Raw genomic sequence first — 24,277 nt, forward strand, 5'->3', positions numbered from 1 at the left:
TGTGGATAAGTCTCATAGGGCAAAAGAAGATTGCCACTAACCCTGTTTTGAGCTGTACTCAAAATGTTTATATTTTAGAATACAAGGCTTAACACTCCAGTGACAATACCTATTTTTTTCTAATTCAATGTTAAGATTGTAAATATCTGGGTAGCATTTCGACAAATTGTGTAATCAGACAAGCTGTTGGATCTGATAACTTTCTGGATGAGATGCATAGGTAACAGATAAAACAAATGAAATATCTGGAAAGTCCTTTCATGAAATGCATCCAAAGAGATTATCTTTGCTCAACTCAATTTCCTTGAAGATGCGTCAGCATGCAATTTCAGATTTTAAAAAATGCAACATAATTGGAAAAGTTAAACAACTCAAAACAAACACTGGTGTCTAGTACAGGCAATATCGAACAAAAATTGAACTCGCTAATTAAAAAAAAACAAGTTAAGGGGTATAGGCTAGTCCATGCAACATTTTTTTCAACATTTTCTAGAACTGAGCTAGTAATCAATTCAATACCTTGGTCATATAAATCAGTAAGTTTACTTTGATTTTTTTCAATATTATATTCAATAATTTGGTACTAGGCACCCTTGGAAGAGAATTATAAATAAGATATTTTTATTGCCAGGTAAATATTTTTGTGCCTAATCATCCCGAGTTGGGCTGTCCCTAAATTATAAAGTAGCTCCTTTGGTGCAACCATAGGCAGCAACCCATTATAGCATCACAAAGCTTGTAAGAATTTGGCTTACATTTTATAAGTAACATATTAAGTATTCAAATACATACAAAATATCTTGTACAAATTAAACACAAAATAAAACTCTTGCTTAATCCAAGTATTGAATTGAATACCAGCCCTGCCATTTACCTAAACATAAGGGTTCATTGCGCTATTTATAAGAGGGTTGGTTATTTAAATGGTGCAATGAATGTGATACTTCACATCTTACAGTGGGTATAACCTGAATAGAAATTGCCTACATGTACATCACCTACACAATGGATCTTTAAATAATTCTTCATCTTTCTTTGTCTAATGTCTACTGTACACAATTTACATACATGATTATGAAAACCACTCCTAGTACCAACCTAGTACAATTCAATTGTAGATCAATGACTGTAGGGCTCTCCTATATTATATCAAAGCACTACAAGATCTTGAGTGTCTAATCATTTTTTTTATTACAGTGTAATTTACTTGTTTTGTAGTACTTAAAAACAATAATGACTAGTATGAAAGGTGACTTAACCCTAAATAGACTGGGGTGGTATTCTGAGATCCATTTTATCTCAGATGAAATAAAATATTTTATCTCCGTTAAAATCAGTGAGATAAAATACCCTTAAAATCTCTCCGAATTGGTATTCTGAGAACAATTTTATCTTCATTTTATCTTTGTAAGACACACCTATTTTTTAATCAATATCCAATTAGAAACGCGCTTTTATAGCTCTCTCATATCACTCAACCAATGGAAATCCATTCCGCTAGGAGGTGTGGCGAAGGAGTGAGATTGCGTCAATTTATTGACTTCAATACGCTTGCACTATACGCTTGCGCGTCTTTACAGAGATTTCTTTTTAACAAAAATGACAATACTCTCATCTTTTTTCGAAGTCTATATCGCATCTTTTCAAGCATCATTTCAAAGACAATATTAGTCAAGAAAAGTCTTATGAAATGCTTCCTGATTGTACAGGAATAACTTTAAGGTGGTGTTCTCAATTAATATATAATTTTTCTTAATTTTCATGCCAACATTTGGACTTAATTCACCTAGAAATATTGACGAAATCAACGTCGCGGAGATAAAATAGCCCCTACCCTCTTTTAAGTTTATTTTATTTTTTCTTCAAAGTAACTTGGGCGCAAGCACATCATCTGCGTTGCAATGTCCAGATACGCAATGTGTATGTCTACGCAGGCACTGCTCTGTTGCGTATCATCATAGATACGCAAGATAAAATTTATAAGCAAGATAAAATTTTGAATTTTATCTGAGAGATAAAATGTCATCTCAGAATACCAATTTAATTTTAAGAGATAAAATAAAATATTTTAAAGATAAAATGACCTCAGAATACCGCCCCAGGGCTATTTCGACGCCTAAGATGGGGGGGGGGGGGGGCTGATTCAGCCCTCCTTATGATCACGGCCGTCGATCGCGCGATCGCGACGAAAATTGGCACACGCGTTACCCATGGCATTATCTAAAAAACTATAATATCAAATTCTGTGAAAAATCTCATTGCTCATTAATTATGCTAATTTATGCGTAAAATCATAAGTTTGCTCTAATTAATAAAATAATACCCCTAAAATGCTAATTTTTGTTTCATATACTCTAGATAGGCATCTGATCAAATTTATTTTTCAAAAATTTTAACATCACGTTTATTTTCTTATGTATGCTATTGTTTTCTAAATTTCTTATGTATTTCTTTGTTTTTCGACTTTTTGTTTTTAATGTTTTTTCAATGGAAATTGTCGGGGATTTTTATTTTGACCATTAACAAGATAAAATTAAAATTGATTTTAAGCAGTAAAAGGAAAAATAATGATACATTTTAAATTTTGGCTAAAAACACTATTTGCATTGGATTTGTACACAAATTCACGTTTTTGAGTAATTCTGGGTCTGCATGCGCTTACGAAATGTTGTGTAATTTCGGAACAGCGTACCCGGGGGTCACAATTTTGGTCTCAAAAGTTGCACGAGACTTGAAAGTAAAAAGTCAGCGAGTGACGCGGTCAAAAAATGTCGAGGGGGGGCTGAATCAGCCCCCCCCCCAGTCTTCTTAGGGTTAAGGATTAGTTTAGTGCAGGAATTTGATCCCATAGCATGACTCATGCAAAACAGAAAATCATTACAAATCAAAGACTAATAACTGAATACTTGTGCTGGATAAACAAACAAAAAGAAAGGAGCATTTCTTCTGAACAGCAATAACACATGCTGTCTCTGCAAGAATCAATATTCAAGGTATGCTCTTAGTACTTTTTTTTTAACAAAGACAGAACGATGTCATGTGAATAGGTGCTTTACAGAGTACTAGGTACTAGGAGATTAATATGATACAGTTGTAAGAGGCTAAGAACTTGATGCTGCAATGATTAGTTTGCTGCTTCATACATAATACATATTTGAAAGAAATAGCAAAGGCAATTTAAGGTAAAAATCATTTTCATTTAAATGGTGCAATGAATGTGATACTTCACATCTTACAGTGGGTATAACCTGAATAGAAATTGCCTACATGTACATCACCTACACAATGGATCTTTAAATAATTCTTCATCTTTCTTTGTCTAATGTCTACTGTACACAATTTACATACATGATTATGAAAACCACTCCTAGTACCAACCTAGTACAATTCAATTGTAGATCAATGACTGTAGGGCTCTCCTATATTATATCAAAGCACTACAAGATCTTGAGTGTCTAATCATTTTTTTTATTACAGTGTAATTTACTTGTTTTGTAGTACTTAAAAACAATAAAATCATACTGGTTGGCATCTGCAAAAAAAAAATCTCCCAAAAAGGATTTTCTGCTTTTGTGACAATTATAACATCAAATCTGAAGTATGACAGAGTAATGCCACCCTTTGGAAGAGCAAATGTGTACTTGGTACCTCCAAAAGTAATTTTCCAACATTTTTATTCTTTCAATCAAACTTTTCCCATCAATGTATTCCACAGCACAATGCATAAGTACTCTGCTCTAGATCTATAGTTTAGGTTGAAAAGTCAGATCTACAGGGTTTTTTTTTCTTTATATACTTACATTCAACTCCTCAGACATGGGCTAAAGAGAATCTTCACTTTCATTTTATTATCTAAATACCATGAACCATTCTTTCTCTTGATCAACAACATAATATTTTGTGTCTTATTATGTTCCAATGAAGTCGTTTTTCAATTGCAGATTTGTTCAACTTAATAGCTGTAAAGTTAATGTTAAAAATGCAGTCTTTGAATATTATCCATCAAATGATTTGATCCGACAATAACATAAAACTACCAGCGAAGAACTTGGATATGATTGATATCTCTGTATAGTATTTTAATTAACATCCATTTGCTGCTCTTGACTATCCTGATCCAAATCATCTTCATCTGACCCTTCAAAGTCTTGGAGGAACCCAACTAATAAAGAGCGAAAAGGAAAGGGAATGGGGGGAGTAAATTTATGTTTGTTAGTTAATATCACGCATAGTAATATCACGCATAGACAACATACTTAATTCAATATACACATTCATAATCTCCAATGAATTCATTTTAAATACGAGCAATTTGAGGATCATCATAATATATAGGCCTATACTCACAAAAGAGCGATATACTATACACACTAAGAAACCCAAGACAGTTACCAAGTGAAAGCCAACGGAAAAATATACTAATCCTTACAGAGACCTGACCCGAAATGAAATGAGAATTACATGTAATCCTCATCCCCGCATTATTCCTAACCCAATATACCTATTACACTCACAACCCTACACACCTTTAGAGAAATCAAGACAGTAGCAATTCTCGATAGGGCAAATATCGGAACACTATTTGCTTCAGTCGTCATTCCTCTAGGTTTATGTGCATAGGAATCTTGTTAACTCAGAACGTACAGTGGACATCTTTGATATGTACATGTAACCCCATATGTTCTCCTAACAAAAGTGGATGTCAAAAAACAATCTTAATCTGGTTGAGGTAACAATTGAGCAGGCATATATGTTAAAGTTTCTTACCTTCATGCCTATGTATCACTGCAAGGGTTGATAACAGTCTGTTCATCTCTGTAATGAGATGATTGTACTGTTGTTCTGCTTCCAGTCGATGGTCAGTGAAATTACTATCCATGTACAGAGAGTGGAGTGGAAGAAGTCCCTTTCGGATTATCAACATTCTGCAATGATAACCAGAGAACTGTTCTCAGAACATCAAAAAGTACAAAAATACTTATATCATCATCATCATTCAAAGCTGTCGGATTATATAACTCTAGTTCTCAAGGAATTACACTGGATGTCTGTTAGGCAAAGACTACAAAGTTCTTTCCTTGTTCTTTCAACTTAAAACCAACTAGACACCAGTGCACCTATCAGATCTTCTGGAGGTGAAGAGATCATGTAGACCCCGTCTTCGTTCAGGGAATGTTCACCAGTTCCAACAAGTTAGAGTGAAGAGGTCCTGGGGTAACAGATCTTTTTCTGTTGCTGGTCCCCGTTTGTGGAATTCACTCCCATCGGACATTAAGTCTTGCCAGTCGACAGAGATATTCCACAACAAATTGAAGACTTACCTCATAAAGGAAGCATTTCATTAATTGTTGTGGGATTATCACAAGGCCTACTTGTTATTTTGAATACCAACTGTAACTGATTGTGTATTTCTTTGTCAATTTGTTCAATTTCTGTTTATTTATTAATTTCATTTTCTATATTGTATAAGTAGTTAATTGTGCGCCTTGAGTGTCGACAGATATGTGCGCTATACAAATCTTTATTATCATCATCATCATCATCATCATCATCATCACCACCACCACCACCATCATCATCATCATCCTTCGTTTGGCATCCTGCATCACGGAGGCAAAGAGCAAACTGCCCCAGACTGATGTCACATTTATGATGCTACATTGTTGACAAGCAGCCCCCAAAAACCTGGCAATGAAAAATATCATGTACTTGATAAAACGTGGACCATGTACTTAAACTAGAGATGCTCGGCGGGTCGCGCAGCCGAGCACATGTATCCCCCGAACCCACCGCGTCATCCGTCATTGTGATATATAGAGCTCACACAGAAATTTGACAAATGAATACAATTATCATGGCGACAATGACCCTAGCATGCAGGCCCTCCAAGCCCATCTACCATCCAAGTGTGGTTGAAAAGTGACTTACGGTTGCGGAGAAAGAGAGTCTTCCATGTAAACTTCAACGTTGACCTTAAAATGACCTTTGACTTTACCATGTGACCTCTGACTGCAGCCTAACATGCAGGCCCCCCAAGTCCATCTACCATCCAAGTTTGGTTGAAAAGTGACTTACGGTTGCGGAGTTAGGTGTCATAAGAGAGTCTTGCATGTAAACTTTAACTATGATCTGAAAATGACCTTTGACCTTACCATGTGACCTCCGACTGCAGCATAACATACAGGTACCCCAAATCCATCTACCATCCAAGTTTGGTTGAAAAGTGACTTACGGTTGCGGAGTTAGGTGTCATAAGAGTCTTGCATGTAAACTTTAATGTTGACCTGAAAATGACCTTTGACCTTACCATGTGACCTCCAACTGCCAGCATAACATGAAGGTCCCCCAAGTCCATCTACCAACCAAGTTTGGTTGAAAAGTGACTTACGGTTGCGGAGTTAGGTGTCATAAGAGTCTTGCATGTAAACTTTAACGTTGACCTGAAAATGACCTTTGACCTTACCATGTGACCTCCGACTGCAGCATAACATGAAGGTCCCCCAAGTCCATCTACCAACCAAGTTTGGTTGAAAAGTGACTTACGGTTGCGGAGTTAGGTGTCATAAGAGTCTTGCATGTAAACTTTAACGTTGACCTGAAAATGACCTTTGACCTTACCATGTGACCTCCGACTGCAGGATAACATGCAGGTCCCCCAAGTCCATCTACCATCCACGTTTGGTTGAAAAGTGACTTACGGTTGTGGAGTTATGTGTCATAAGGTTTGAGACGGACGGACAAACGACGTTTGGATCCCTCAGTTTCGCCTTCACCTCTGGTGGGCGAGACAAAAACTCTTGTTACCATGGCAACAATGTCTCTACCCACACCAAAATCAAAAGGCGGCTTTGCTTTACCATAATGGACCTTCATGCCACATTAAAAGATGATCGGAGAAGAAATGCAGCTGGTAGAGCGCTCACAAGGACATCTCTGCTATATTTCCACAAAAACTCTTTTTACCATGGCAATGATGTCTCCGCCCACACCAAAACAATAGGCTTCTTCGCTATACCGTACTCAACCTTCATGCTAAATTTCAAGAAGATTGGAGAAGAAATGCAGCTGATAGAGCGCTCACAAGGAAATCTCTGCGGCGGACGGCGCGACGAGGCCAAATCCATAGTATCCTCCGAACTCTGTTCGGGGGATACAATAAACAGTGATTGATACAAATCGATACTTTTCACAGGATATTAGGATTCAGGTTTCAACTCAAATGCTTATAATAATTTTAGGAGTTTATCAAGGCAGTTTGGAAGAAAAAAAGGCAGAGACAGAAACTATTGGACTATTTTTCTTACCTCCAGATGACAAAGAATTGTGAAAAATACTTAATTGTATCTATCTGTGATGATATACATGTAATCATATTACTGGGCATATTATGCAGAATTGATTTACAATACTTTCCAGCATACCAAGACCTAAACCATGACAAGAAATGCAAAACACACCATCAAAAGATATCATCTTGACTGATAGGGATTTTAGTTGGACCATGGGTCAATTGGTGTAACCATCTTGTGTGGTAATAAGCAAATATGAGAGAGAGAGAGAGAGAGAGAGACCTACCTATGACTTTGAAGATCACAGTCTGGATCAATAGATCTGAACTCTCTTGATAACATGATTACCATAGAAGAGACAACCTGCAAAACAAAAACATAATGCAAATCAAAATATTTTTTTCTTTCTTGTAAAAATAATAATTAAAAAAAGTGTGATGGTCATTTCAAAATGATGTAACACTTCAAAAGTACAGAAGTTGTGAGGTGTTTATTGTTTTTACTTTGAGATTGGGGGAATAAATGATATTTAGTTTCGCAGATGTACAATGCTATACAAGTTCAATACAATAAGAATATGGCCGATTCCAAGTTTAGTTGCATTACTTTTTACAAGTCTATCACTCGGTGCTGTCAGTTTCACAAGGATGAGACTTTCTGATAAGTTTATACTGTGAATTCAACTCGACAACCAAATTAAATTTCCTTTCTTTCATTTCATTAGGCAAATTTCAAAACACGGATTTAAGTACATATTTCTGATATAGCAGGATTCAGAAATTAATGACCATAATAGCACCAGGGGCGGATCCAGGATTTCCCAAAAGGGGGGCACATTTCCCCTAGGAAAAATTTGAGAAGCAAAAAAAAAAGTTTTCAACCAAAAAATATGGACATTTTGTCCACAAAAATTTGAGAAGCAAAAAAAAAAAAGGTTTTTAACCAAAAATTAAGCACATTTCGTCCACGAAAAAATTTGAGAAGCAAAAAAAAAGGTCTTCACTTTCAAAAGGGGGGGGGGCACACTTACAGCATTTTTCCATTACAAATTTAATTGTGCCTCTCAAAGGGGGGGGGGCATGGGACGGCTGTGCCCCCCCTGGATCCGCCAGTGTATAAGGTGGTATTCATTCCATTTCTACTTTGAATGCATAGCATGCTGCTATTACAATGTACTTGGCCAACTGTTAAATATTGTACAACGCCTACTTAGCTTGTTGTATGCGAGCAAATGGGAGGCTGAATGTCAAACATTCGTACCGTTGCACACAAGACGTACCATCCAAAATGTACCGTTGCACGGCTTTAGGTGACGTCACAATGCGATTTAATTCATTGCGCTCAGTATTAAATAAGGTGACAATACGCGTATAAGCCTGCTGGCTAAATGCGCAATGCTGTCCAAGATCATGTGCGCTTGTGGGATTTTGCTTTTCGCTTTCAATATTTTTGCTCCTTTTTCATAGATTACTACAGGGAAAAACTCTTGTTTTCTCCATATTTTCGCTAGATTCCGAGGCGTTGTACAACACAAATAGCGCATATTCTTATTCATGCAATAGTGCGAGATTTTGCATTCATGCCTATTCGCTATTTGTATACCAATTGCTAATGGACACATTTTTGCGTCCATTTCTGTGGATCTAACTAAAAGCACAATTCAAAATATATGAATAATCAAGACACCAAAGTTGATGTTTATCTCATTGAATATAAAACCACCATGCCATGTGCAAAATGGAACTATGAACAGGTCTATTTAATTGCTCATACATCAAAACCTCTGTTTAGGCTACAAATTCAACATTTTTAGTTCCATAGCTCAAGGATTATGAGCTGTAATGCATACCTGCCAACCATTCCGATTTAAGCGGAATTATACCAATTTTTCGACCTCCATTCCGAATTCCGAATTTTAAAACCAAAATTCTGATTTTTGGGTTAATCAATAGTGTTGAAATTATTGAAACGGCTGTATGATGCGACTAATGCATGCACGGCTGTAAGATGTGACTAACGCATAAACGACTGGAGCGCATGGCTACGCAAATGCGCTAGCTACACTATATACACGGAGAGCGACTTTAAACGGTGCGCAAACACTGCTAAGTGCGCAGTTCCATTGCAAATGCATGTGAAAATAACGAGCGTACATGCAACGGCCACACTTAGGGCGCTACATTTTGAGGTGTTGTTGTCGTATTCTTCATGTTTTTTTATTATTTTTTTATATTAGCGTTGACTTTCGGAAAAAAATGGCGGCTTACATCGGCTAGCGAAAGTGCCAGTTTTTAGTGAGGACATGTTTTCTTAATCCACGAACATCGGAAAACCGTGAAAAATTCACCTTTTTAGACCCCTTGTTTCCTAACTACTATGTTAAGAATCACAAATGGTGATATTTTTGACGTGAAATATGGTGATTTCGGTAAGAAAATTTCACTTTTTATTTGAGGTTTTGCCCATGTGTGGGAGTTAGTGAATGTGTAGTGTAAATGTCTAGAGTGTGTTGGTGATTTCAGTGGTATATTGCTGAGTCTGCTGGGCTGATGAACGGCTGCACAAGTACACCAACCCCCGCCCGGCCGCGCACCGACGCAGTTACTCTAAGTTAGATCTATCCCTGCGCAATTTGAACATTGATCTGTACTTTACTTTTCGAATAATTGTCAAATTTTTTAGGAAGAAAGGAGATTATCAACTTTCGATCTCAAGTTGAGCCCTCGGAGCCGAACACCAAATCTACTTGCTTCGCTTGCCTAAACTCCTGGTGCCCGCCGAGTTGCTGCGCCTCAGCCTCACCGTCTCACCGCAAGTGCAGTGGTGGGTGCGGGTCGGGCGCATGCAGCCGTTAGTTTCGGCTCCGTTTTTGTCATGGTTGAAAATCTGCTTTCTTATATCAACAAACACTTATCCAATGTAGGTTATAATATCATCTTGTCCTCAGTCAGTAACCCCTGTGTGGTGAAATAACATGAATAAGATTGTCAATGTTTGGCTTATTTTCCCTTGATGCATGATTGATAGATAGGCTGGATAAACAAATGTTTGTTTTTGGCACGTCAGTTTTTAATACAGTAACGTTAGGGCTAACTTAAATCTAAATTCATCATAAAAAATATGCCTTGGCCCAAAACTCAATTGAATTCTTGAAATTAATTTTTCTAATTAGAAAGAGAATCTGTGGAGATGAAGATCTGCATCAACCTCACTTTCCACCAATAGAGGGCCTCACAAAAATATGCTCAAAATTAAAGTTTTTGAGAGCTCTGGTGAACAAGAAAAATTATTCCTAAATCTATATAGATTTAAATGAAAACAAATCACACCTGAATGAAACTGGGTGGTGTTTTGTCACAAAAGTGATATTTTAAAGACCTTTTTTTAACTTTTAATTGATAAATGAAGGTAGACTCTACATGTAGGTCATCCTCTGGAGGGTAAATTTGCTTTAAAAGTGTAGGGAAATGCTACTTTTACATGCTGAAAATGCAAAGAGTCCCTACCGTTGGAGCGGGCCGGACACCTCTCGGCGCCCTCGTAGCTTTGATACTGATTTTTTATTATCAAAGGTTGGCAGGTATGATAACGCCAAAAAGAATCCAAAATAGGTTGCCATCTTTTCTTTTGGCAGCCATTTTGAATGTTAATCATTTTTAATTTTATATACTTCAACGCGGTTGCTCATATATCGAAACCTTTATACACCAAAAATTACCATTTTATGTTCCATAGGACAGAAGTTATGAGATGTAATGCAAAAAGGTTTTCAAATTGGCATCCATCCTGGATATGGGCAGCCATTTCAATTTTCAGTTAATCTAATTTCATTTCTATTTAACTGCTCAGATATAACCTATGTATTAACATAAAAATCACCAATTCAGGTTCCAAAGGATAAAAAGTTATGAGATGTAATGCAAACAAGTGGTATGCCCCTGGCAGTCTCACCTGCATTACACAATTCAACATTGCAGAAGTGGTGCTGACTTTGAAAACTAATACCCCTTTCCTACTGGCCTCTTCCCTTTTCCCCGGCAAACTTCTCTGTCACACATTCCTCACTTCCAAGGCGAAGAGAAAAATGTGCCCTTTCGCACTGATATCTCTTCCCTGGCGAGTCGACTTGCGATTTGCTCAAGTGGAAATAAGTGCAGACCGAGGTCAATGAAGGTGCACGCTTTTTAAAAGATTTTCTTATATCGCAATATGTCATACAACGTCAATATCTTAATTGTAGACTACTAATTAATATACTAAGTTTTGGAGATGACAGCCAGTTAAAGATCTAGTTCTCAGCTGAACAAGCTCAACAGGTGCTCAAGGAATGAAAATAACATTGTAAATATAACTTCTTATCGATTAAAAAAGGTGTCAAAAGATTCAAACTACAACATATTTTTGAAAGATTAAAAAAAAAAATCAGGGTATTTTAATATTTTTAGCATGTTTACGACGCTATCATAATATCGTTAGTAAAAAAGACATTGCATGTTCGAGGGCATTTGACTATAGATTAATCGGCCATCCACTTTTTTCAGCGCTCAGAATCTCAGTTCAGGGGATTTCGGGGATATGAAATTTGACCTCTAATGTCATTTAAGCGGAGTTCTCCAGTGAGCTTTAATATTGGCCTTTCACCATCGGACTACGCCTGGGAAACCGTTTCACCAGGAAAGTTCTCCTGTGTACCTTTCATACTGGACACTTTCCCCTTCGCTGACGAACTTTGCCAGCGAAGTTCATAGGGGAGAAGCGCCGTAAGAAAGGGGTACAAGATGATAATTTTTAACAAAAGACCTTTCATTCGGTAATAAATTATGTTTGCTGACCTCAAATAACCTTTGACCCTGACCATGTGACTGCAATTTGTACCAGATGATCAATGATAGCTGATTTTTCTATAGACCCTTACCTACAATTTGGTGCAGAAATTTGTACCAGATGATTGATGATAACTGATTTTTCTATAGACCCTTACCTACAATTTGGTGCAGAAATCAAAACCTTTGCATCAATTTTAAATAACTGAGGGCCTGGGCACCCTACACCATTAAACAGACCAACAATACTCAACACAAAAGGAAGTCTTCCCTTTATTGAAATGTTGTATCTTTTGAACAGAATGATTTTGAGATAATTTTGACATAATTTCACCGGTGGTTTTCTACACTCATTGGACCAGTTTTGGTAAAAAAATTAGATTGTTTGGTTGAGGCATGCATGAAAAAGACTACAGAATAATAAAAAAAAAAAAAAAACACCATTCATATGAAAATACTCTATTCATTGACCCTAAATGACATTTTACCTTGATCATGTGACAAAAGACTTGTGCAAGACAATCAGTGATACTTGATTGCCCTTATATTTACATTTCATGAACTAGATTCATAGACTTTCAAAGTTATGAAGGCAATTCAACAAATACCCCTAATACGGCCAAAGTTAAATGACCTTGGTCATGTGACCTGAAACGCACAGAGGATGTTCACTGATACTTGATTACTCTTGTGTCCAAATTTCATTAACTAGATTCATATACTTTCAAAGTTATGACATTTCAAAAACTTAACCTTAGTTAAGAATTTGTTTTGATTATCTTAATATTATCATAAGTTCATTGACCCTTAATGACCTTGGTCATGTGACCTGAAACTCACAAAAGATGTTCAGTGATACTTGATTACTCTTATGTCCAAGTCTCAAGAACCAGTTCTATAAACTTTTAAAGTTATGACGGAAATCAACAAGTTAAGATTTTTATTTCCCAAACATGGTCTAAGTTCATTGACCCTAAATGACCATTGACCTTGGTCATGTGACCTCACACTCAGGCAGGATGTTCACTAATACTTGATAACCCTTACGTTCAATTTTCATAAACTAGGTGCATTTTCTAGGTTTTGATGACATTTCAAAAACTTAACCTTAGGTTAAGATTTGATATAAACGCCGACACCGCCATCTGAAAAGCGGCGCCTTTAGTCCCGCTCTGCTATGCAGGGCGAGACAATAAAATTGATGGCAAATTTATCATAGTAGTAATTTTTGTTCAATGGGGCCAGGGATGAAATCTAGAAAATGTTACCTCTTCACTACACTGACAATCAGTATCAAGTAAAAAAGCTGCTCCATCCTCATGCACAGATGTTATACATGTCAGAAGATCAATGATCTAAATAAATGAGAAAAACAAATACTAATAACAATTTACATAGTATGGGATGATATAAAGGCAGACATCTGCAAGTCTTATCTGGTGGATTATGGTTGTGAAGATTAGTGCCTATTCTGACCTTACAACTGTTCATTTAAATGACAAAAAGTGATATCTATTTTGATTCTGAGATTAAAATGCTAATTTTAATGTGGTAATTTGGTCTTTGAAATAAGTTGAAACAGAAACAGACTGCTGATACTCAAGAATACTATCTGCTTTCAAGTCATTTCTGCATGCTGTAAATTTTAGTGTTTAAAATAAATAAGGTAAGATACACATCAAAGTGTATTATGAATATTGCATGTAAATTTTGGCACACAATACTTTTTAAGTATAAAAAGGTTACAATAGGCATGAAATTAATCAACAGAAGTATAAGGTGGCACTTTGTCATTCTGGTTTTTTTTATATTCCACATCTAAATCTAGTACTGAAAATGAATTTTAAAAGACTAATAAACCTTGCTAGGGCTTGATTAAAGGTATTGAATTGAATTTATTGATTTATTTCATTTCTATATCCATTTTCTCCAGAATACAAATGAGAAAAACATAAATACAAAATCAATATGAATCAATCATAAAAAAGAGCTTACACTTGCAAATTAGTAATGACAAATAATAGACAAACATCATAGATATATCAAACCTTTTTAAAAGAACATGAATAGTTGTGCATGTATGTATGCTTTAAAAAATGAAAAAAGAGACCAGGTGGGTGTTTCATAAAGCTGTTTGTAAGTTAAGATCGACTTTAAGAACGACTGGTGATCCTTTCTTGTGGTAAATGGTATATTCACTGGTGATGGTTAAGTGCGTAAGAAAGTTTCACCAGTCGCTCTTAACTTACAAACAGCTTTATGAAACGGCCCCCGGCTAAGAAACGAAGCTTGTAGGACGCTTATCTCTCGAACAGTATGGAAATATCAAAGGAACGTGAATAGGAGATTATGGAGTGTAAGCAGATATTTGATTTCATGGATGATAAAGGCATGGACATGTATGATAAAAATAACTGAACAAGGCTGTAAGTGGACGGGTATGCATAGACGGGTGTTCTACAAAGAAAAAGTAAGATACAACAGAACATTAATGGGGAAAATGAAAAAAAAAGTACAGGCTGTATGACTGGAGTGGTACCATCTACTAACTTAAATGCCTTGAGAATGATATTTAATACTTAAATAAAACGGTACCTTGCCAACTATTTGCATCCTGTCTACAGTATTACATTTGTTCAGTCCACAACTAGCACACTGATATACTTGAAGCAGGAAACAAGTGTCTGCAAAACAAAGTGGAAAGAGAGTCATGTTTTAATACAAAAACAATTAAAAAAAAAATTGGCAAATGACCAACTCATTATCATTACTAAATTTATTTCATTCACAAATTACAAATTCAAACAATCTTTTTGTCAAAATATATAAGGCTTGTGATTTTTTTTTTTTTTTTTTTTTTTACATTTCAAGAACGATTAGAAAATGGCATACCTGAATGTGTACACAATTTCTGGGCAAGGTTCCAAGATTTGGAGGCAAGTGATGAGAGTATTGTAAGCACAGCACAGAGAGTGTTAGGATAGTCACACGTTAACAGTGGATGGAGGAAATCTGATTCCAATAGTTCAGATAGCCTGCAGAAAAAACACAAATATACGGAAATAAAGCGAGGCTCGACATGAGCAGTGGCCTGGTGGCCCAGAGCAACCAAAAATGAGAATTGGGCCGCCAAAATTCTTTAAAAGCCAACACTTGGTGGCCCGGTTGGGCTACCAAAGTTTTGATAAATTGTGATGTTTTCTGTTGTTTCATGCCACTAAATTTGCTTTGCGGGCCACCAAAATTATGAAATTGATGATTTTTTTTTACCGATCGGACCACCAAGAAAAATGTCAGTGTGGAGCCTTGAATAAAGAATACAGTTTTAAAGTCAATTTCAGATATAATCGACAGCTTAGAATTATATGACAGCTATCTCGATTGTCATCTATCATATTTTTAATCTTTCACTTACGGTACTCTAAAATCAACATTTAAAGTATAGGACAATATAGTACATGTATCATCAAGAGATCAATTTTGTATTGCCAGGGTTCCCAGCTTTCCAAGAAAACAAAATTCCCTGATTTTTCCCTGATGAAGTTTGAAATTTTTCTGATAATTATTAACACCCATTCCCAGTTTCGCAATTATTTCACATGTTCTCTAAGTTGTTGCAGTGAATTACATGTAAAAAAAAACCCACCACAACCAGTCTTTCAATGGCTGTTGTTTTAATATGCAACAAAATATAATAGAGTCTGACTGACTACCGTGATTTCCACTTTTGGACCGATCAAAATTCCCTGATTTTTCCTGAATTGAGGTATTTTTCCCTGATTTGAGGTATTTTTTATCAAATTTCCTGATTTTTCCCTGACTGGAAAAAAATAAAAATATTTTTCCCTGATTTCTCTGATGGGCTGGGAACCATGTATTGCCTGAATATTAGTATAATTTCAAGACAATTTTTTTCTCCACAAAAGGGTATTTAAAACAAGTGGAACACCTCTGGCAGTCTCACCTGCATTATGCGATTCAATAGAGCAGCAGTGCTGACTTTGAAAATATTTAAATAATTATTCACAAAAAGATTTAATAAAATACTATGTACATTGACCCTAAGATTTTGATTCCCCCAACATGGTTTATGTTCACTGACCCTAAACAACCTTTGACCTTGATCATGTGACCAGGGACTCAGGCAGGATATTCAGTAATACTTTATTACCCTTAATGGCAGTTCAAAAGCTAAACCTCGTTAAGCCACAACTGCCGTCGGAAAAGGGGCGCCTTTATTCTTGCTCTGCTATGCAGGCGAGACAAAAATAGCAATCTTTTAATTTCTTTTTTTACTTGCACTTTGCTAAGCCGAGCATATAATACGCCCGCCTGTAACACGGAAAATGGAATTATTGGTCAAGCAAGAAAAGTTGAAGCTGGCGACTTCACCTTTGACCTTCAAAATCAATAAATTCCTGGGATCTATGCTAGTATCATATACACCAAATTATATAAGCCTTGGTTAAGTTAAACAAAAGTTATCGCGTTTACAAGGACTTCAGAAGGGTAAGATAAAAACATGTCACTGTAATCTTGACCTTTGACCGCAAAATCAATAGGCTTCCTGGGATTCATGCTAGTATCATACACACAAAATTATATGAGCTTAGATTAACTTAAACTGATGTTATCGCGTTTACAAGGACTGCAGAAGGGTAAGATGAAAACATGTCACTGTGACCTTGACCTTTTGACCTCACAATCTATGGGCTTCCTAAGATCCATGCTAGTATCATACACAACAAATTATATGAGCTTAGATTAAGTTAAAATGAAGTTATCCTGTTTACAAGGACTGCAGAAGGGTAAGATAAAAACATGTCACTGTGACCTTGACCTTTTGACCTCATAATCAATAGGCTTCCTGGGGTCCATGCTAGTATCATACACATAAAATTGTATGAGCCTAGTTTAAGTTTATCTGGAATTATCGCATTTACAAGGAAAAGTTAACGGACGGACACCGAGCATGATACCATAATACATCCCTTCTAGACGGGCGTATAATAAGTCAGTGACTGACACGGTAAACAAATTTTGCACGGCGGATTTATCGAGAATATGTCTTATCAGGGTTAAGAGTGAGATAAGTACATTTTCATACTTTAAATAAACAATTTCATGCCCTTATTCACTAAATACAAAGTACTGTTCCCCTGCCCTCTGCCCCACCCAGCCTTTTATCTCTCCCATGAGCAAATAGTATTTGGCTACATCATTATCAAGACATTCTACCTGAAAGCATCTTCTATAGGCAATCTCCTAGTAAGTTCTAAGAGTATCCTAATAGCAGTATCTAGCACCAAAGGTCCCTGTCCTTCTGAAGGCTGTATGCTATTAATGATCTTTATCAGTCTCATCAAGATCTGACATCTTGGAAGGTTAAACAATGCAGATGGTATGTTAGCCGGACAGGACATCTGTTGCTGGGATATTGACCGCCCAGGGGCTTGTGTGGGCTATAAGAGAAAAATTGAGTTTTAAGATTTAGATGGAAAAGGAACGTACTTTCCACGTAAGAAATATATATAAATTTCAAAGATTGACAACAGCTTTAAATATAGAATGATAAAACACAGAATCAATTTAAGTATTTTGCTTTGAGAAATAATGGAATTGAAACCCGATAAAATAAAAGTAATCTAAGCAGAAAGTTTGAAATTTACAATTGATGAAAAACATAGAATAACAAATGAGTAAAATTTGAGTTCTATGATTTATTATTATCAGACTGAATTTATAAATGAAATCCACAAAAGACCCAATATTTTGAGAAAGAGTGGAGAGAGGGGGGGGGGGGATGCACAGATGGAATTATTTGAACACAGGGATCATCCTAAGCAAGATGTTGAGAGTTAATCGATTTCCTTCAAATTTTAACAATTGTATCAGTTTACAGATAATTCTACTTTTGGTGCATAATATTAAAAAAACTCACATCAATAAGAGGCGCTGAGGGGTCTATTTCCATTATTGAGAGATCACCACCACTTTCTCCACTACCTTGGATGACATGAGTAGCTGCAATTTGACTGTAGCTCACTAAACAGTGCAGGGTATGTAAAGCATTTACTGCTTGCGATTCTTTTATCTCAAACTGTATCTGTTCATCTTTAGCAACAGTATCAAAAGAACCATTCAAGCATCGCCCAGCTCCATCTCCACTGCTGCTGGGACAGGTAGATGCCAAACTTGAGGAGCAAACGCTCATTAAATGCATCAAGTCTATATATTCTGTAAGCTGGTCCTCCAGAAGAGGAAGCACCCCTAATATTGCATTGGAATGGTTCACATTGAAGGCCTCAATCTGCTCTTGTTCAGAATCTTCCATTTTGGAAGAGGTAGGTTTGTTAGCACAACAATTATTTGTGGATGAGGAAGATAAGTTCAAGATTGAAGATAATGCTCTCATAGCAGATTCATGATTCTTGTTTGGTTTTGAAGATGTACTGTTTCCTTCTCCAGTCTGTAATCTGCAATGTCAAAAGAAACATGATACAACTGACAACATGCAAATAAAATATTTATACTCTAAATGCATTTTTTTTTCTTTTACAACTTGATAGATATCCAGTGTTATGTTTAACTTCTTCAAAACAATCAATTTTTCCCCAACATTTTAACATTTACTGTTTACATTTTCATCCAAACAGTCAGAGCCTTTTTATAACTGAACACTGGTTGAATAAAATATCAATTCCAGCCATGTTATGAATGGATAAATAATATGTGTTAGCATTTTGATACTGAAGTAACTGAACATACAATCCTTGCTATATATAAAGTATAAATTGATCATCCCAAATCACATTCCTGATATTATATCATTGTGTAATGATAATAAATTGAATAAAAAAAGCTGGAAAGCAGTTAGCTTACAACTTAGCTGCTGGGATGCTTGAACTATCATCACTGTTCCTGAGTATTAGGCAGCTCTTAGACTCAGCTGCATGAAGAGTACTGATGAGAGAACCCTGAGTAAGTAATGAAGCATTGTAATCCTGGGGATGAGGTTGGCCAATGAGCCGTCCAATTAATTGACTTGAAGAAATATGACCTGAAAATAGAAGGGGAAAAGACAATCTTATGTTTAACTTGCTCACAAATTCAAAGTTTCACTCATTGATAATCACTATTGTCAAGAGACAATTGGACCAATGAAATGCTTTGTGGGAGCTAATGCTGGATACATTTCTGCAGATAGAATTTATTCAAAATGTTAACAGACATCCTTGACTCATGTATACATAGGCAAAGCCTATAGTTTTTTTTTATCACAAAAGCGAATAACGACAAAGGGACAGAAGGTAAAAAAGTATGCCTTGAGCATCCAACTGCAGTGGGTGGAGGTGAAGGTGCCGGAACATTCTGATCAAACAAAGAATTAGGGATTTGGACCATAGTTGACACACAATGGCTTGCCCTTTTTAAGTTCTGTATGATCACAATGCTCCGGCGCCATAAGGTCTAGATAAGACAAGGAGTGCGATATGTATTTTTTAACCCTATTTTAACTGGTCTATTAGACCAGGATATACCGTACTGGGGGGGGGTCAATTTGACCTCCCCTTCAGATTTCGGCCACTGATTGTGCGATCACCGCAAAAAATTGCAAGCGCGAAGAGCCGTATGTAAACTACAAGACTGTATAGTAAAATCTTTCAAATTTGCTTACATTTTTAAATCAATTTATTATGCAAATAAGCGAATGAAATTTGCCCTAAATTTGTTTTTTTGTGTACGTTTTTGCCTTTAACTCACCTTAAATCGCTGGTAGAATGCTAATTTTTGGTGAGAGTATCAATTTTTACATTTTTAACAAATATCTGCAAAAAACTTGCCAAAATATTAATTATTTTCTTATGTATTATTATTTTTTATTCTAATGAATTTCTTTGCTTTTGATTTTATTTTTTTTTCCAATGAACTTTGTCAGGGACCCTTTTGCGATCATAAATAACATAAAATAAATTTAAGCGAGCAGCGCGGTCATAAAAATTTGCGCGACAGCAAAGTAACAAAATTTGTCAAGGGGGGTCAAATTGACCCCCCACTTAAATAAGGGTTAAGGGTGGAATGGGTCCTTTTTTCACATCTGTTTCATGGTAACAGTTTGGTTTTAAAACTGATGTCAACCCTCTTGAGACTAGCCTTGCTTGTTGAACTCTTCATTTATTTTGTGATGTCATACAAATACCAAGATCACTTGTACAATCTAAAACTCGTTACATAATACTGAGTATAAGGTTTTATCACACCCTTCCTGCCCCTGGATTATAATTTACCACTTGGATATCTAGATGTCAGAGTTAGCTTGGTGGAGACAGCAATATCTCTCCTCAGATTGGTCTTGCTGGATGAAACCTTCCTCTGCTTCATAACAACCTTGGGGCTTCTGGCTACAAGTTCAATATGAGCATAAAGCATATTTTCATACTGTCTTATTTGAATTACCTTCACTGTTTAGGAAAGGTAGCTTTATATCAACTCTCAGCAATTTGAACAAACATACAATTTAAATTAAACAAGTGGAGTGCCTCTTGCAGACTCACCTGCATTAGGCGATTCAATATAGCAGCAGTGCTGACTATGAAAACTACTATAAAATAATTATTCACAAAAGACACCATTCATACAATACAACGTTCATTGACCCTAAATGAAATTTGACCTTGATCATGTGACCTAAGACTTGTCAGTGATACTTGATTACCCCAATGTCCACAATTCATAAACTATATCCACAAACTTTGAAAGATATGACAGAAATTTTATAATTACCTCCAACATGGCCAAAGTTCATTGACCTTAACGACCTTGGTCATGTGACCTGAAACTCACACAGGATGTTCAGTGATACTTGATTACTCTTATGTGCAATTTTATGAACTAGACCAATACAATTTCAGAATTATGATGGTAATTTAACAAATACCACCAACTTCGCCAAAATTCATTGACCCTAAATGACCTTTGACCTTGGTCATGTGACTAAAAACTCAGGCAGGATGTTAAGTAATATTTGATAGCGTTGTGGCCCAGTGGATTAGTCTTCGGACTTTGAAACAGAGGGTCGAATCCCAGCCATGGCGTAATTTCCTTCGGCAAGAAATTTATCCACATTGTGCTGCACTCGACCCAGGTGAGGTGAATGGGTACCCGGTAGGATTTTTCCTTGAACGCTTTAGCGCCTATTAATATGGCGGCTTAGCTACAGCCGGGGTAATAATATGATACCAAGTATCAAAGCGCAGTTGAGTATATGCACATAGTAACTGCGCTATATAAATGGACATATTATTATTACCCTTATGGCCAAGTTTTATGAACTAGGTCCATATACTTTCTAAGTTATGATATTTCAAAAACTTAACCTTAGGTTGAGATTTCTATATTGACTCCCCCAACATGGTCTAAGTTCATTGACCCTAAATGACATTTGACCTTGGTCATGTGACCTGGAACTCGGGCAGGATGTTAAGTAATACTTGTTTAATCTTATGTCCAAGTTTCATGAACTAGGTCCACATACTTTCTAACTTATGCTGTCATTTCAAAAACTTAACCTTCGGTTAAGATTTAATGTTGACGCCCAGGGTGACCAGATTTAACAAAATGAAATATAGGACAATCGACAAATAAGATCAACAAAGAAGGCTACACAGTGTTAGACTTGTGAAAAAAATATAAAAAATTGGAAGGGAGGGTGAACGGAAGAATGAAGAGAAAGAAAAGACAAAAGAAAAGAGATGAATTGAGAAGAAAGACAAAATGAAGGGGAAAATGAAGGGAAAAAAAAAAAAAAATTAAGAATAAAAGAAGGATAAAAGAAAGATTAAAGAAAGATTAAAAGAGAGAAAAAAGGTTTCCATCATTCTTTGAATTGAATATAGAAAGAAAGAAAAAGAAAGGAAGGGAAGATGAACAAATGTGTGAAAGACAAAATAAAGGAAAGAAAAAAAAGTAAGAAAAAAGGAGGAGGAAAGAAAGAATGAAGGAAAGAAAAAAGAATTCTTTGAAAGAAAGAAACAAAGAAAAAAGGAAATCAGGAAGGGAGGAAGGGGGGAAGGAAGGAAGGGAAAGAAAGAATAAGGGAAAAGAATTAGAAGGAAAAATAAAAGAATGAAAGAAAGGAGGAAAGAGGGAGGAAAGAATTAAGAGAGAGAATGAAAAAAAGAAAATGATGGAAGGAGAGAAAGAACAAAAAGAAAAAGGAGAGGAAGGGAGAAGGAAGCAAAGAAAAGTTCAAGGAAAGAAAGAATGAAGGAAATAAAAAGCAGGTAAGAGAAAGAAGAAAAGAAAGAAAAATGACCAGAGAGAAAGGATCAGGAAAGAAAGATAGGAAATAAAGATAGATGTAACAAAAAAGGGCAAGCAAGAAGGATAGACGGATGAAGAAAGAAGTAGTACTAGTAGCCTGCCACTCACAGGCAGGCCAGTTCGTTTGCAATAAATTGGGTTAGCAAGAAAAAAACTGCAGAACTTGCAAAAGTTTAGTTATCGATTTTTTATTGTTGTCATCTGTTGGTTATTTGATGAAAATTTGTCACTTTTAAATTTATTAGAGTCTAAATACATTTTGTTCAATATTCTGAAATACGGGACAAATAGGCGTCCCGGGAAGGGTTTGTCGGGACGCCGGGACAAAGGAGCAAAATACGGGACGATCCCGGGAAATACAGGACGTCTGGTCACCCTGTTGACGCCGCCGCGGTCAAAAGTCTCACTCTGCTATGGAGACGAGACAAAAATGACAACCAAACTCATTATACCCATACCAGTAGTTAAAAAAGTTTAGCAATTGCTTGAAATTTGCTGAGCTTTAGACCAAATATCCACTTAAATTCATATTGTTCATATTATATTATTTTTACATAATGCTAAGGTTTCAGTTCATGACAGTAGCAATGGGACACACACACATAATCTATTAACGTCACAATTTTGTGCAACTGCCAGTCACTAGTCACTGTAGGGTCAGTGTTATATCCCAAAAGGGCTATCATCAATACATTATATACTTGCAAATTTCCCAATCTTAGTTCATTATTTTATTTTACATTGGCTAATATTTCATGGCTCAGGTTTTGTAATTAAATTGGCAATCACAAAATCTGTGAATATTCTGTCCAAAAAAAAATGTGAAAATTGAAAATGTAAGATGTTGAAAACATTTCTTAAATATATAGCTAAAACTGAATTTCTATTAGTAAATATGATTTCAAAACTTCCAAGCACATATACCTGGACTTCTGCTTGCAACACGTTTGGGGCTGCGTAGATTCCCCTTGCTTGTGCAACCTTCTTCTACAAGCCTCATCTTGACCTTGGCTGGTGAGCCCAGGGCAGGGTTTGTCTGCATGAAACTCTCCCTGGTGGGGAATCCCCCTTCTTGTTGAGGCGTAGTACCAGAGGCCTGCTCTCTTTCCCCCATCAAGGATCTCTTTAAATGGGGGCTGTTACGAGGTGGGGTAACAGGGTGCTTGCTTGTGATACTGTTGTTATTGGTTTGAAGGCGTTGCTCTAGACTGCGAAATGAATTCTGGGCTTCTGCCAACTCCCTCTCCTTGAACTGAAGTTGTGTTTTTAGACTCTCTGCCTATATGAAATTAAAATCCATAGCATCAGTTATTTCATTTGAAATATCATCAAGGATTCAGGAAATTGGTTGCTGAATTTGTGTGTTGGTGGTATGTAATGCTCTTCTTTCAGATTGATAAATAAACAGGATTTCATATCACAGATTCCAAATGAACACAAGTTATCAAAATAAATCCACTCAAAATGGTTCTCTGAAAAGATTCATCTGATTGATGTGTAGACATGAGAAAAATGTTCTTTATTCCACAATCATGAAAATTTATCTCCTGATAGGTAAACTCTCGCTTCCAAGGCTGAAAGCTTTGTCAGACCTTCGTCTTAGCTGGTAATGGACAATACACCCTATCCTCCACGTACGATCCCATTCTAATGCTTAATCACGCTGCCCCACCAACCACGCCAGCTACGACAAATTAAAGAAGCTTGCAGTCTCGCTTACTAAACAGGTACATTTTCAAGATTGTGGAAATAAAGAACTTTTGTCTCATTAAATGGTTTTGTGGTACCCTTTGTATTACACACTCTGCAATGCTGGTGTGTATTTCCACATCTTATTAAGCA

At 36.3% G+C, this 24,277-nt stretch overlaps 1 protein-coding gene across 7 annotated transcripts in view; it reads right to left on the reverse strand.

Moving 5' to 3' along the window:
* Nucleotides 1-1,864: 1,864 nt before the first annotated feature.
* Nucleotides 1,865-24,277, reverse strand: part of LOC129256803 (ATR-interacting protein-like) — a 32,119-nt gene continuing 9,706 nt past the window's right edge. For 4 of the 7 annotated variants that reach the window (XM_064097581.1, XM_064097579.1, XM_064097578.1 and 1 more), the window contains exons 4-14: nt 23,360-23,714; nt 20,401-20,514; nt 18,995-19,172; nt 18,054-18,588; nt 17,351-17,574; nt 15,005-15,147; nt 14,708-14,796; nt 13,381-13,467; nt 7,576-7,652; nt 4,768-4,925; nt 2,047-4,162 (exon numbers count right to left, since the gene is read on the reverse strand). In XM_064097581.1, coding sequence (XP_063953651.1) covers nt 4,080-4,162; nt 4,768-4,925; nt 7,576-7,652; nt 13,381-13,467; nt 14,708-14,796; nt 15,005-15,147; nt 17,351-17,574; nt 18,054-18,588; nt 18,995-19,172; nt 20,401-20,514; nt 23,360-23,714 — 2,043 coding nt within the window. In that variant the 3' untranslated portion in view covers nt 2,047-4,079. Of the gene's footprint in view, nt 4,163-4,767; nt 4,926-7,575; nt 7,653-13,380; nt 13,468-14,707; nt 14,797-15,004; nt 15,148-17,350; nt 17,575-18,053; nt 18,589-18,994; nt 19,173-20,400; nt 20,515-23,359; nt 23,715-24,277 lie in introns of all 7 variants that reach the window. The other 3 variants (XM_064097585.1, XM_064097583.1, XM_064097580.1) reach the window with 2 other exon arrangements.

Source organism: Lytechinus pictus, chromosome 3 (genome assembly GCF_037042905.1).
Source record: "Lytechinus pictus isolate F3 Inbred chromosome 3, Lp3.0, whole genome shotgun sequence".
NCBI lineage: Eukaryota > Metazoa > Echinodermata > Echinoidea > Temnopleuroida > Toxopneustidae > Lytechinus > Lytechinus pictus.